General features: G+C 33.9%; 1 protein-coding gene across 2 annotated transcripts in view; it reads left to right on the top strand.

The window, feature by feature from the left end:
* Epha3 (EPH receptor A3) overlaps positions 1–15798 on the top strand; it is a 342712-nt gene extending 326914 nt beyond the window's left edge. For both annotated transcript variants that reach the window (XM_015478632.2, XM_015478631.2), the window contains exons 16-17: positions 7699–7854; positions 13065–15798. In XM_015478632.2, coding sequence (XP_015334118.1) covers positions 7699–7854; positions 13065–13170 — 262 coding nt within the window. In that variant the 3' untranslated portion in view covers positions 13171–15798. The remainder of the gene's footprint in view (positions 1–7698; positions 7855–13064) is intronic.
* The last annotated feature ends 541 nt before the right edge of the window (positions 15799–16339 follow it).

Here is a 16339-nt window from a genome sequence, read left to right as displayed (position 1 = left end):
GGGGTCATTTGGGAGTGAACCATCTGAGAAAGCAATATATGAACTTAAATCTGAAGGACGGTAATGAGCTAGGTGTTTAGAGACACCACCCATTCCACCACCCGCCAAAAGTACTCTTGGAAAAAGATAAATAAGCTACAAATGGCTTGGGGTGAAAAAAGAGTTGGAGGGGTTCTAGGAGGTGGCAGGGAATAATAAGACTGCAGAGCAGAAGAGAAAGGAAGAGTCAGTCATAAACCCAAGGAGGCAAACAGAAGCCAGAAATATTGTGGCTACGTAGGCTATCATGAAAACTGGGGGATTTTCTTTTTTCAAGTACATGAGGAATCAATTAAGGCATTTGAAGAAGAGAAGTAGATGATTGTTTGATTTATACAACTGCCTGTGGGTTGAGGGGCAAGGTGTGAGAGGAGGGAGCTATTTTAACTTTCCCCTCACTCTACTTGTATGCAGAGTGCTCTAGCTGCAGTGATCATATCTAGTTCCCTCAGAAACCCAAGCATTCTGGAAGACAGCAGCAGCACATGTTCCCCTCATCTCAAATACTCCTGGGTGTCTGTCTTTCTCATGAAGCAGCTTATGCATTAAATGTTTGTTGAGTCATTCTGTAGCAACACAACTGAGAGTTTAATGCCATTATTACAAAGTACCATAAACTTGTTCTTTATCATTAACTGAATTCTGACATCTCTCTCTTTCTCTCCCTCTGCCTCTCTTTTTCTCTGTCTTATTTTAAACTGTACACTCCCCCAAGAAATTTTAAGTCCTATGTGGTCGGATGTCATGCTTCTCTTGTATCACCAGTGCTGGGTTGATAGGGAGAAAGATGAAAGCCATGCTTACAATTTAGAACATTATTTCTGCAGCGATAAAAACAGTGGCCACAGACACATGTTTAGCAGCTCCAAATCTCAGCCTAATAATATGGTTTTCATAAAAATATAACCAATTTCACTCTTCCTTTATTATTTAATTTTTAATAAAGTCCTCATATTCCATGGTTTATCAGGAAACTTTAACTTAGAAATAGTGGAACATGGTGCTTCAGATAAGTTGACACTGAGCTATCCCTCATCCCAACATTCAAGACTATAATTTTCATCTCTTGCCACTTCTGTGTTGCCCTGGAGTCCAAGAATCTTACTGAAGCCTCTAAATTCTTCAGTCACTTAATCCATAAGTCACTAATTCAAATGTCTACAAGAGCCAAGAATTTAATTGAGAGCATTGAATGCTGCTGTTGCGTATAATTGGGTGTGGTGGGAGCAAATGGAGATTTTTCTTTCTTGTAAGGGGGCTGTGGAGTGATTCTGTGCCAGTGTATAGCAATCCTAAAAGGAAAACCAAAAATGAAACATCCATTTGTGTCTAAGAACATTGTATTGACTACCACCTATAGAGAAAGAAACCCGCCCTCTCCCCAATTTAGAGCTTTGGAAGACAATACCAATTACAATTCAGAAGAACCTGAAATACTACATAGAAAGAAACAACAGAGACTTAGAGTGAGATTTAAGCCTTTACCAGAAAACTACAGTTCATGGAATTTTTAAAAACAAGGTAGAATGAACAGTGTTATGAAAAGATGAGAAATGGTAAGAAAAAGAACATTGAGAAAAAGGTTCTTCAATGAAGCAATGAAAATGGTTCTTTTTGGAGAACTATTTTGATTCCTTTAGAGTGATATACATGAAGTTTTAAAAGATCTATTTGTAACTAGATGATGAAAAAAAACAATATTGCTTTTGAGAAATTGTGGGAAAAAAAGACAATTAATCATAATACACATGTATAAAAGAGCAAATATACCACTACCACGACCCCACCCTTTTGGGAATCAGAGAAATCTTTCTTAAAGATTTTTATATAGTTTTTTTTTAAGTGTCTTGTGAATATACCTGATGGTGACATTCACTGCAGTGTGTGTGTGTGTGTGTGTGTGTGTGTGTATATGAAAATTAGATCTTGATATAGAAGGCTCTTCTACAAGACTTTTTTGGTTCATAAGTGTATGACTGGGTGAGATGTGCCTTCCTCTAAATCTTGGCATGTTACCCATCTAATATGGGGGGAAAATAAAGAAAGAAAAAAAATACTGCTATACAAAATAAGCTATAAAAAAAATACTGCTATACAAAAATAATACAAAAGGACAAGTACTGTTTGTCCCACCCACATCAGGTATCTAGAGAAGTCAAATTCACAGAAACAAAAAAATAGAATGAGTTGGTCTGGAGTCTGGGGCATGGGTTGCAGGGAGAGGGACTGAGGAATTATTTGTAAAGGGCACATAGTTTCAGTTTTAGAAGATAAATAAGGCTTCAGAGATATATGGGAGTGATGTTTGAGGAACAATACAAATAAACCAAATAGTGCTGCACTGTTCAATTAAGAAAGGTTAACATGAAGAAAGATATGTCATATATATTTTAAAAATGAAAACACTACTTTAAAAATAAAGCATAAATATTCTGTAGTCCCAATTATACATATATAATTTAATTTAAATGATTTTAATGAATTGTTCCAATGCATTTGTTGCTAACTTTAAATTTTTAATTAATTTGAAGCAAAAATAAACAATACTCATAATTTTCTGTGTTAATGGCAATAAACAAATGTTAGGAAAATGATTCTGATCTCTAAGAGAACACATTATAATTCTTTTTTAGAATAACAACTGTTTGACAGATAATTAATCCTTCAAGATAAATCTAATGACCAAAAAACAATCTGCCTTTATTTCTCAAAACAATAACTTTGACCTCAAATTCTGAAACTGACAGGGTGACTTTACTCTCTGAGCAAATATAATACAGAACATTTTTAAGGGAAGCAGATATACCAAATACCCAGGTGATTCATTTTTTATTAAATTTTAAAATCAAAATAACCAACTTTACCACAGGAATGAATTAAAGCAGATATAATTACTAAGATTTTTGTCCTTAAGAGATAAAGATAATTAAGATAAATATAATGGGTCTATTTCTCTTTAATGTGTACTTTATGTATTAGTTACCTGCTTAAAATTCTATTTACACACACACACACACACACACACACCTATATATTCAAAATTATTTTTAGTTAATAATGACAAATTAAATTTATTTAATCTTGTCTGTATTTTTTACATTAAGAGATTAAACAAAGATCAAGGTCAGCATCAACCCACATTAAACTAAATTGATACATGTAAGAGATTTCTCCTGAAATATAGTGAGAAAATAATTGGAAATTTAAAAAAAAAATTATAAACTGTACTAAAAAATATTTTCTGACAATATTAAAGTAGATGCCATTCATATTTTAGATTTAAGAAATTACTCTTTGATTTATTATATTCCCTGAAACTATTCAGAACAAAAATAACAATTATGGTGCTACAGTATGCATCTCCAACATATTTATACCTCTTTCTAGACTTCATAGGTGTATACTTATTCATTCAAGAAATGAGTGTTAACCATTATTTTGATACCTGAAAATAAAATCATTTGTAGGCCAAAAGTTACAAAAGGATAACTTATAATTCAATCCACAATTCTAAGGCAGAATCGAAATAAGGTCCTTATCAGAAGATTTTCTTGGGATTGGCAGTTGTTAATTGACATTTGTTTCTACTATGTAATGCTGATTGGTGTGCAACCTTTTATAGCTAAAATAGGGATTGATGGAAAGAAAATGTATGTGTACCTCCTTAATGCAGCAGTATGAAAGCCCATAAAAGAATAATTCACAAACCCAAACACAAGGAGGGAGAGAGAAAGGGAGGAAAGTTATTTTTTTGCTTCCCTTGAGCAAACATGTAATTTCCATGATTTCTTTTTAATGACTGCGGTCTGCGGCCAGTAGGCACTGATTTATGAAAAGCTGTAAAAGATCAGGTGGAACTCTGTAGGACATCGTTTACAGCTGCACGGATTGAAACCTATCTAATTTGTCTAGTAAAAGTGTGAGCTCACGGTGCACATCACCCAGCCTATAAATTTCCCCTTCAGACCTAATGTCTGGGGCTGGGTCTAAAAAAATCGCAAGGCTCGCAGCTGCTCAAAAGCCCAGATTCCCTTGGTGCGCATGAAGAGACATCACAGGCTCTTCACAGTGAGAGACAAATTCCTATCCATTGATAAACTCTCCAGATGTCCTCTCAGAGGAGGAAAGGAACCAATTTTTATTCGAAATCCCCAGAGAAATCTTGGAAGTGGAAAAATGATACTTTGCGGGGCTGGTTATTCTGAGGTCACTGGCATTAACTTAGGTCATTTTTTTGTCTTGGTTGTACTTTGATCCAAGTCATAAACAGAAAAACTCAGTTGGGGTCACTCTAATCCCTAATCCGCACGTCCTGTTCTATTTCAATTTGTTTATACTAATTTTCTCCAAACTCTTGGTGAGCCTGGCTGATGTGTTGAGTTTAAAAATACAGACCATTTTGAGTTAAGAAGAAAACATTATGCATTTTGTTATTAGGCACACTTCATAAATATTCTGAATAAATGTCCTGGGGTTTGATTCTTTGTACCCACAAACCCATAAATAAAAAAGTATTACTATTCTTGGGACTAAGAGTAGACATTTGGTTCTGTTAATACAGCTACTGTTAACACAGAAACTGTGATGAGTGTGTGTGTGTGTGTGTGTGTGTGTGTGTGTTTACGTGTGCAAGTGTGCCTGCTTGCCTGTGGATTTTAGTATCCTATTGTTTCATTTCTTGACATCACTTCAGTATTCTTGTAAAATTTTCTAACACCTTATTTAATACTATTTCTATCAACTTCAACTACTGTTTCAATGACTTATCTAAAGAGTTTGATATAATATCTACTGTTTGCTAGTGACAAAAGCTTTTTCACTTATGGTAGCTATCTTAAAACAATCAGAGAATAGTTTGTAAGTTTTGGAACTTGGATTGAATATTTGTATTTGTAATTCTTGAAGTGTTTCAGAAAATAACAAAAGATAAGAAACTTTTAACTTCAAAAAAATGAATTTACTTTGATTCTTTTATAGATGAGTAATTTAGAGAATCATAGAAAATTAGTCATAAATATTTCAGAAAGGAATAATTTTTAAAATGTCGTATTTTATAGTTTCTTGGGCAGCACTAACGAAAAGGAGATTAATACTCTTTAAAATATGCCTGATTTTTGTCTGCTTTTTAGATAACCTCTTAAAGTTAGTTAAAACTAAATCATATCATGTAAATATAAATTATTGACTCTATAGTTAAATTTTTAAATTTATAATTTAAATACAATATAGAAGAACCTCAGTTGTCAAGATTAGTTTAAAGAGAGAGAAGATAGAAAAATCCTTGACTTTCAAATCTCCTTCAGTTTACAAATGATCAGGATAGGGAAAGAAATAGCTATTGATCTTTATTTTTCACAGTATGGAAATAGCAACAGAACCAAAATGCACTCTTACCATTTTTTTTCCTTAAACTCCACATTAAAATCTGACCATTTTAATATAATAATTTTAATGCATCCCCATAAATACCTAGATGTGCAGTCAATTTACAGGTTCTCATGTGCTCTGGGCAATAGCATGTAGGTTTAGGGCATGATCTAAAAATCATAATGTACCTTCCCAATTATAAAGTAGAGATTAGGCTGTGATGCATCTAGTTGAAATGCTAATAACATTTTATTACAATAATGGACACTGAAATGCCAGAAAGCAGGATAGCACATCCATTTACAAACACTAGCTATGGAATCATTGTGAGCTTATAAAAGTTATTGATTTTTCTAATGAGGGCCCTAACAATGCCAATTTGACAGGGTTGTTGCACTATTGTGTACATATTATGTGATAAACTTCTAGTTACTCAAAGTGGTAATTAACAAGGTCACTGCATTCCTAGTATTTGACATACAGTGGCATTTACTACATAATGTACTTTTAAAAATTTTAGAAATATAAACCATTTCATTGAGTTTGTTACCTTAAGTTGGAATAATGAACAGCTAACAGAGCATGCTCAGTATAAGGCAGCATCACTGTAAGTATGGCCTACATGTGCTCCTTTAATCTACAATTGTGGAAAACCTGTATTATTTCCAACATCACCATTTTACAGGTGAGAAAACCAAAGATAAAAAGCCCTCAGAATCACACAGGTGGAGTGTGTCATGCCCAGGATTCATCTCAGGCCTTAGGGTTCCAGTATCTATTCAATGAACCACAATACTTCATGGCATGTAAAAGTCAAAGAGGCCACATCATGGAATCATAGAAAGCTCAAGAGGAAACAGGGTACATGCAATATAAACAATGTTTCACCAGAATGATACAGCATAGTGTTTAAAAGTATGGGCTCTGCTATAAAATAACATATGTGTAAATCCTGATTCTGCCTCTTTTGCCTGAAGGAACCTATATTATAATTTTTATTTTCTGCTTCCTCATTTAACATAAGGTGGCTAGAATTATTGTCTAATATTGTAAAGGATAAGGTCTTTCACATCTGTAATGTTCTTAGCTTAGTACTGAGCACATTAAAAAGGATTGGGGATTTTTGTGGCTTAGTGATTAAGTGTCCCTGGGTTCAATCCCCAGTACCAAAAAAGGGGGGTGGGCGGGAAAGAGAGACGGTGGGGGTGCTTAATAGCTACTTTGTGCTCACATTCTCTTACTTAAGAGAAAAAAAAATAAACAAAGTGTGAGGTCAATAAATTGTCTACCCAATAACTGGCCTGAGTCTTATAAGTTAAAGGACAATTAAAAATGTCACAGAAAGCTGAAAAAAAAAAATACCCAAAGGGAGTTCACTAGCAGGCTGCTTTTCCTGGCTTTTCAGGGTTACAGATATAGTCTTCTCCATTTCCTTTATGTCATTTCTGCTTTTATGATGCAACAGATCTCACAGGTGTTCATAGGTCTTGTGATCAGATCTGTCATTACATAGAACAACTCTAGAAGTCTCTCTTCTTAATGCTGATTTTATTACACAATATAAATCATAATCACAATTTATATTTATTTATATATCTTTGCAGATAGATAGATAGATAGATAGATATAAATATATACATGCATATACGTATATACCATACATCATATCATATCATATTCATTTTGTGTTGTCAACTATGTATTTCATTTATTATTGCTTATCTACTGCTTTTCTACTTTTTTTGCAATTTGTCCATTATTGGCATTTGTAACATTATTTATATCTGTACTGAATTTATGTTCCTTTCTAGTTTGCTTAGATTGTTCAAACACTTTTTTAAACAGCAACCTGTACGAGGTCCACAGTAAACATTCAGTGGGCAGGATTTAATATTGAAACAACTGAACCTATCAGCAAGACCGAAAGCAAAGAATTTCTTGTCTTGTGTATGCTCTAACTGTATCCTAAATTATACCCTTTTTGTTAATGATTAAACAAATTGAATTATTAAAAAATGTATGGGTATATTTATGCCTTTCACAGGCAAAGCTTCAGTGATTTCAAAAGCAGTCATGAGTCCAGAGGGGAGCACTTAGACAGGATGATTACACAGTCTTCTCCCAGGCTGCCAGCTTGAACAGATGAAGACTTCATGGCAGATCAATTCCACAAATAAACAGGAACACCATGTGAAATCTGGAAGTTCCTACTGATGATGGTGTTAAATTTTGACACATGGCAACTCTGCTGAGTCCTGATCTCTCTCCCTTTGGTATTTTCTTTTCTCACAGGCCATCAAACCTTCTTCTGGACCAAAGCAATGTGGATATCACTACCTTCCGCACGACAGGTGACTGGCTTAATGGAGTCCGGACAGCACACTGCAAGGAAATCTTCACAGGCGTGGAGTACAGTTCTTGTGACACCATAGCCAAGATTTCCACAGAGTAAGAAATATTTATTAAGAAGGATGAATGATTATGAACTTTCTACTGAACACACCTGTTTTGGATTAATGTGTTATAAACATAACTTATACCTCTGAAGTGCAAGCCCAGTGTCTCCTGTATGCACTGGGCTGGTCCCTGGACCTTCTTGTGACCTTTCTAGATTAATATGTGATGAGGATTCTTCCTTTCATGAGTGAGCCCCAGGACAGGTGACTACTTGGTACTCTGGTGTTCATATACACCCATGAACCCAAGCTCTTATTTTAAAGTATAGACAACATAGCATGATGGTTTTTATATAATAAGAATGTTGTTATTTTTAAATAAATAAATCCATTTTAATGTGCTATATTTCTGAGACAGTGATCATTTGGTATCAAGAATCTTTTGATATAAGAAACTCCTGGATTTAAGCAAAGGGGATTTGTATAGAATTTAGTGAATCCAGTGAGTAATCATAAAAATTTGTCATCACTCACAAGATGTGGTAATTGGACACTTGAAAGTAAAGAGCTGAGAAAGTTCCATCCTTCATATCTACATGAATGAGGGCCAGTTTACTTCATTTCCTAACCTGACTGCATCTTTTTTTTTCTTTTGTTGCTCAGTAACTTTTCCTATTTTCTATGCACAAAGCTAACAGTGGCTTTCTAAACTCTAAGTCATACTTTCATTCAACTGGCCAGGGAATAACTATAAATTCTGAGTCCCCAGGAAAGAATCCAGGACTGGCTTACTTTCACTTGTAGATTGGAACCTTCAAAGTGATATATTTGTAGTTATTTGTCAGTTTTGTTCCAAATAAGAAATATGAGATGTCGTGGACCTGTTTCTAGTAGGGGCCCTTTCTTGAAGGCAAGATGGAGAAATGTCCCCCAAAAAAGTGGTTCATACTTGGCAGATACACCAAAAGTTGTTCAGTATGTTGCTGCTGTTGGGAAACTATGTTCATATTTCTTCAGTCTTCCCGTCTTTGCTTTGGTCCATTAACAAAACCCATTAGACCTCTCAAGTTTCCTCAAACTTATCTTTTCCAAATAATACTTGAATATTTAAATGTTATTGAATATATACAGATTTCTATCATCACATTGTCAACCATTTAAACAGTGACTGTGCTCAACAACAGATTAGATGTCAAAAATCAATATGTAATTTAAACATACAGGTACAAGTGCCCAAAAATTAGTGTATAATTTATGCTATGATATTTCAATCAGAAACATATAAGACCACAAAAATATCTACAGGAAGGGTTTATTACTATTGAAGAGGGGGAAATAAACTCAGAATATAAACTCATGTTAATCTATTTACCATGCTTCGGAGTTCCTGTTTAAAGTGGAAGGTAATGTTTGTTGAATATAATTCTGACCCAATCAACAATAGACTTTGAGTTTCTGTATTTTGATCAGACACAGTCCCAGGATATATTCACCCATTTGAACATTTTTATAAATTCTTATTATAGTAACATAAACAGTTAGGGTTATGATATACAAGACATCTGCTTTAGAGCACAGAAGCATAACAAAGAATAAGCACAAAGTTGAATATTTGCACACCATTGCCAGATTTTCAAAGGCAAAGTTATGCAAATGTTTATTATAAAAAAATACCAACACTCAGAGCTTTTAGATAATGAAACACTATATTGAAGTGGATGAGGCAGAACACTGTTAATAAGATTAACTGCTAGTTCATAATTTACATAGAGTCAGCATTATAAGCTGTGGCTGTGGTAAGAAAGCTATTTGCTCAAAAAAGATGCAATGGCAGCATTTGTTATACTTCTAAGTGAGTGACATACTTATGTCAACAGTACAGTGTTGGACGTTAAACTCTTTTTGGCTGTGTAGAATATTTCCCTTCATTGCTACTTGTGTTTGAACAATCTACAAATAAATGTTCAAGCTGAAAGCTGACTTTTCTGGAAAGACTAGGCTCTTGTGGGTTTCTTCTTCATACTGAGCAGATGTCTCAGATTTAGAATAGTGTTAGATTCCCATGTATTTCCCTGAAACTCCTCAAAAGGAATTGTTTTCTTCCTTAAGTCACCACAATGTTGTGTTCCTCATGCTCCTATTTTATATTACAAAAATGAGTATTTGTGAAAGTTCTTTATACACTGATAATTGAGGCAAATCTAATCAGGCAACATTTTCACCTTAAATCCTATAAATAAACAATTTAATGAGATATTCTTTCCTTTTGCAGCCTTGGACTTTTGCAGTTGGAGCTTGATTACTTCAATCTCTGTTTTCTTTGGGCCATACAGACTCAACTCTGACATGCTTCTGAAACTTCCCAAAATGACTCCCTTGAACAAATAACTCCAGAGATTCTCCTAAAGAGTTTCCTATGATGAATATTGCATTTCTTTTGCTTTTTTCCCATTTAGATGATGAAATCACGGAGAAAGGTCAATGGAGTTTTGCCCTCCAAGAAATATTTATATATTCTAATTAATTTAGGGATTTCATTAAAATGCAAACTACTCATCTACCTTTCAAATAAAGCTCAAAATGTATGCAGTTTTATTCAATAAACATATTTTAAGGTATTATTTCATAGTGTTAAATGAATTTAGGAAGGTCAAAATGAGCAAGGAAGAGAGAAAAGGAAAGGGAGAGGGACAACAGCTGTGGAAAACGAAAAGAGAATCAAGTGTTGGAATGAAGACCAGATAAATTGCTCTCCGCCCTTACTCTGCACCCTATAATGCCATTTTCCAAGTGTGGTCCCCTGTCCCTTTGTCTCTGAAGTTCCAGATAACAGATTAGCCTCTGGTCTCAGTCTTTAACTGTTCCACAGTCTTCAACTTTTTCATACTTCTTCTGAATAGGATCACACAAAAGAGGAGAGCCCACATGGCATGTTATTGAGACTTCTGGTTAGCTGGGTATTCAGGATGATTTTGGACACAGCAGAATGGAGGGTAGAAATATATTATAGCAAGCAACAGAAACAGTAGAGGGTACAAGAAAATCAACAAAGGGATAACTAAAAGGAATAGTTTATTTAATTATATTTTTCAAGGTCTAATACAATCTTCTTTTTTTAATGGTGCTGGGGATAAAACCTGGGGCCTCGGGTATGACAGGCAAGCACTCTATCACTGAGCCACATCCCTTGGTCAAGACCCAATATAATCTTGCATTAAACATTAAAAAAAATATAGATCTGTTTGCTGATTGTGGGTTCCTGGACAGAATCTTCGAGTCTTATGCAGACAATTTCCAGAGGAACATGTTTGAGAGATGTATCTGTGAAGAAGTGGTGAATTCAGTTTCAAATTAAACTGTAAACTCTCTGCATCAGATTTTTTTTCCCACTACTTGAAGATGAATATTGTAGTTTAGAAGGGAAGATTAGGACCAAGCATCATGACATGTATTATAAGTCACCATGCTCAAATATTCCAGGGTTCAGATTATTAGCATATTATGTATATTTCAATATTTTTCTGCTCTCCATATTGTCATTTATTCTTTAATAAAGAAAACCAATCAGAAAGAAAGGCTATCAGTTTGCTACATGGTAATAAAGCCTTTGGGATAAAATAAGAAAGAAGAGAGAGTAGGGAGTGCAGACACAAGTGCAGGGAGACTTTATAATATGTCTTAAGAGGGGCAAGAAAGTTCTTATTAGAGGCCGAGATTTGAGTAAAGACCTCAAAGATATGTTTATATGAAAAAAAATATTGGGGCAGGAATAAATAGTTCATAATATACACATTTAGCTAAGTCTTTTATTCCTTAAATGAAATTCCTTATGTTGTTGTAGACTTTTAGTGCCCAATTTCTGAATTAAAACTTTAAAATTTAACAGAGATGTGTTTGTTATTTTTTTATTTCAAAACGGTTGTATAAAGAGATTTTTCCAGATATCTATAGCTGTACACACTAAAAGGCTAAAAAAACAGCAATTTTATCATGCATCCCAGCATCATGGGTGTGAATTTGGACAGAGGTTAGGTGGGTTATTTTAAGTGCTCTCACTTTGGTGTTGATGGCAGCATTTAGCAGATGAATGAACTGATCTTGTCTGGGGAGATGGAGGCTGAATTCAGATGTCTGCCTTTGTATACAAGAGTATGCAGCAGGCCTCTGTAATGACTGTAGGTCAAGTGTTTGTACATGGCCTCTCTTGTGCCCTGGTCTCAGGATAGTCAGACTTACATGGCAGCTCTGTGGCCATGAGAATTTTTGCAGAGATAAAAAGTGGAGGAGGGGCTGGGGATGTGGCTCAAGTGGTAACACGCTTGCCTGGCATGCTCGAGGCGATGGGTTTGATCCTCAGCACCACATAAAAATAAAGATGTGTGTCCACCAAAAACTGAAAAATAAATACTAAAAAATTCTCTCTCTCTCTCTCTCTCTCTCTCTCTCTCTCTCTCTCTCTCTCTTAAAAAAAAAAAAAGTGGAGGACTTCAACTTTTTAAGACCGAAGTACCGATACAATTTCACTTCTGACTTCTAACCTGTGACAGATAAAGCAGTCCCAGAGCTGGCCCTCATTTAGGCAAGGTGGATAAAACCCCAGAAAGCATGTGTGACCTTCTGTATTAGTTGGGCTTATAAATAAAAAAAAAAAATAGTTGGGCTGCAATTACAAATTATCATGCTGGCTTGAACAACAGAAACTCATTCTCTAATAATTCTGGAGGCAGAAATCTGAAATCAAAATATCAGCAAGAATACATGCATTCCAAAGTCTCTAGGGGAGAATCCTTTCTTGGTCTTCCAGCTTCACCTGAATTCTGATGGTCTTGATTTGTTGAAATATAACTCCAATCTCTGTCTCCAATTTTATATAACTTTCCTTTCTCTGTCATTGTGTCCTTTTTTTTATCTCTTATAGGAAAACTCTCCCTGGATTAAGTATTAATGCTAGTCCTGTAAGATATCATTTTGATCCTTGTTTTAATTACATCTACAAAGAGCCTACTTCCAAATAAGGTCACAGTGTCAAGTTCTGCGTTGACAGAAATTTTATGAAAACACCATTTAATTCACCACACTGTCTATATTCTACCAGAAGATACAGATAAAATAGTCAAGACATAACACAGGATGAGATAAAATCAGAAATTTAGGTTCAAAGTATTAGGATATATAATTGTGTGAGTTATGCTAATTAAAAATCTCCTGTTTATATATACTATCCAAGAAATCATGATTCTCATCAGATTTTTTTTTTTACAGAGACATGAAAAAGGTTGGTGTTACTGTGGTTGGGCCACAGAAGAAGATCATCAGTAGCATTAAAGCTCTAGAAACTCAATCCAAGAATGGTCCAGTTCCAGTGTGAAGAACTTCTTCTGAAGGAGCCCATGGAAGATGTGACATCACTCTATAGACAGATGATAATGCTGGAGATGCCAGTGGAAGTTCTTTGTCCAATAAGACACTCATATACGAGTACAAATGCCTTAAAATGGAATTGAAAAACTCTTTATTTTCCCCTATCATTTAGTGAATGGGTGGGTGGGTATATTTTGATTTGATAATTGCTTTTTTGAATATTAGTTGATAGATTACATTTAAATTCTTCAGTGCAAAATGGTGAAGAACTAGCATAGAGCCATTGATCATAAACTGACTATCACAAAAGCAAAACAAGTGAAATAACAAAATGGACATGATGGCTTCATTTATGAATAGCCACAAAAGAAAAGACTTGTGATATTTTTTTACACAGAAGAAATCTGTAACAGGTATTTTGTTTCTTTAAAAACAAGCAAAATAGAGGAGTTTATACCTCAAACTATCTGGCCATATTTACTACCTTATCATCGTATTATTCTCTTTTATCTGTTGAAAGCATATAGAGAAGAATTTTGTAGTTGTTTTGAGTACTATACATTTTAATTGTTAGTATCCTTAAGTGTATCATGTAAAAATGTGTCTTAATTTTTGAAAAAAAAGTATGTATTTATTTTCTTTTGAATTGTCTTTATTGTTTTATATTTATGCCTTATTGATTTAATTTGGATTTGTTACAGCCAAGTGCCAAATGCTCTCTCAAACTGTCAGCAGTAGAAAACTTGTTTAACAAGACACAGAGAATGAAGGGTTTCTTTTCAGATATTCTGAGCCATCCACTCATATCTATTAAAAAAAATGTAACACTTGTCCTGTTCATTCGGTAACCAAATTTCTCACTGTCTGAATTATCCCATTCATTTTTGTCTCTCCATTTATTATAAACCATATGCTCCTAATTTAGTACATACTGGCTTGCATGTAATAGAATTTTAACCAGACATTCCTTTCCTGCTCTGATGCTCAGAAGCCATCAGCTCCTTCCATTTATGAAGGAGCCATGTTAGAGCTCAGAGAATAGCTACACTGGAAAGACCGGAAATGCTATTTAGATTGTTGCTTTAATTGACAACACAGCTGAATGGCCAATGCATGAATGAAAAAATCACTTACTGACTTTGAAAAGTCACTTAGTATCTTTGCTTAAATTTGATGGAATTGATGATAATTAAACTGCACATCTGTATCACTGAGGTTTAAACCAATTAATTAAACATTGTTATCATCAATTTCATATAATTATCTTTAACCGTCTTCCATTCAGTACACCTATTGTAATTTTGGTGTATAAAAATAGAAGCCTTGAACTTCTTTGCATTTATTGAACATACCACTTTTGAAATAGCTAGCCATCTAGCAAATGCCTCAAAAATCTATAGGCATTGAAGAAATGTCTCATTTTAGGGATTTAGCTGTTACATGAAGGCCACCAATGAGCATGTTCATTAAGATCCAAAAGGATGTACCTGGTGGAAATCTAGCTACCAATATATTCTTATGCAACATTTTAGATCTACCTATACTCTTTCTAATGCTGATATGACAATGTCATGGATATAAGGAGTGCGTAGGTCATGAGAATAGAATGGGTGAAACAATGCTACAACATTTATGATTGTATGCAAAATGGGACACTAAAGGAATAGAAATTCCAATAACAGATCAAAATTCACAAGTAATAATCTATTGTAGATATAGTGTAATAAGGCTTAGATTGTGTTTTTTAAAATGTCAGACTGTTTTCCAAATTTTGACAACATTCTTTTATAGTCAAATCATGCTATTAGAATTTTATATTGGATATGTAAGAGCATGAACTTTTTAAAAAGGCATATGCAATTATAAAATTAATCAAACATTTCAGTTAAGCCAGCTAGAAGCAGAAGGAAAAAATTCTTCTAATTAAGTATTTTGTTTTGGAATATTAGACTGAGATTCAAATCTGGCTTCAATCTCATTTTTTCCCAGAGTAGCATTTAATTGTTTTAGACACTATTCTGGGTATACTCAACAAAATCTGTGCATTTCATAAAGTAGTAGAAATTGAGGATTGTTGTATCTATTGCACTTATTTTGGCTGTGTTTTTTTATTTGAAAGTAGAGGTTGTATATACAACCTTTTCATTTTTTTTTAATATTCTTCATGATTACTTTTCATTTTTTTCGGTATTTTTCTACCTGACTTCTTATAAATTTACTTTACATAATTCTTACCTGTACATATGTAAACATAGCAGTGTACGATTCTTAACTGTGGAGTAGAGGTACTAAGAATGCTCATGGCCATCTCTTTGTACAGGAATTGCATTGACTTTCAATAAACATGAAGCCACAAGTCCTTCACAATGTCATGTACCATATTATCTGTTTTGTATCTTAAATTTGATTTATACATATTATTTATTTCTGGTAAAACACACAGTTTATGCTGTACTAGGTATCTATTAAGCCATGTACAAATGTGATACGGTTAGCAATATGTGTTTACTTTAACCTTGTCTTTTCAAAACATTGCTCATTTAGTTTGTGCTGTGCAATGTAGATGGCCTCTTACTAATGTAAAATGATTTGTAGTGGAAACAGTTATATTTTTATAATAAACATAATGAAAATATTTTTACAGATTGGAATACAGAATTGGTCTTTGAAGCTTTTTTAAAAATTACAAAAGTATGGCCTTTTTAAACAGTAATATAATGAAATTTATACAAGTTACAAAGAATGTGCTTCTCTTTTTTTCCCTTCCATTAGTAAGGAAGGATTTATATGATGTAATCCACTTTTTGTGCCAATCTCATTATCAGTAAGCTAGTAAAACAACCAGTAAATATGATCTTTATAATTAATAAATACAGCTATATCAGGCAGTGCTCTTTTGATTACTTACTACAAAAAAAAATTATCTTAAGGAAACAAGAAAATGCTTAGTTCATGTCATCATCTCCCAAATTGTATAGGTGCAGTTGTAAGCAGAAATTTTAAAAAAAATTATTAGGATTATTCTCTCACTCTGCATCTTCTTCTTTTAACCGTGTTTTTCTCCAAACTGGGTTAATTTGCAAGCTATATCTTACATGATATAGTTAATATAATTGCACTCTAGTTAATATAATTCTATATTTCAGTTCCTGTGAAGTAATTTCTGTTACTTAATT

This window comes from Marmota marmota, unplaced genomic scaffold, assembly GCF_001458135.2.
Source record: "Marmota marmota marmota unplaced genomic scaffold, marMar, whole genome shotgun sequence".
Classification (NCBI taxonomy): Eukaryota; Metazoa; Chordata; class Mammalia; order Rodentia; family Sciuridae; genus Marmota; species Marmota marmota.
This window is presented reverse-complemented; position numbering and strand designations above follow the sequence as displayed.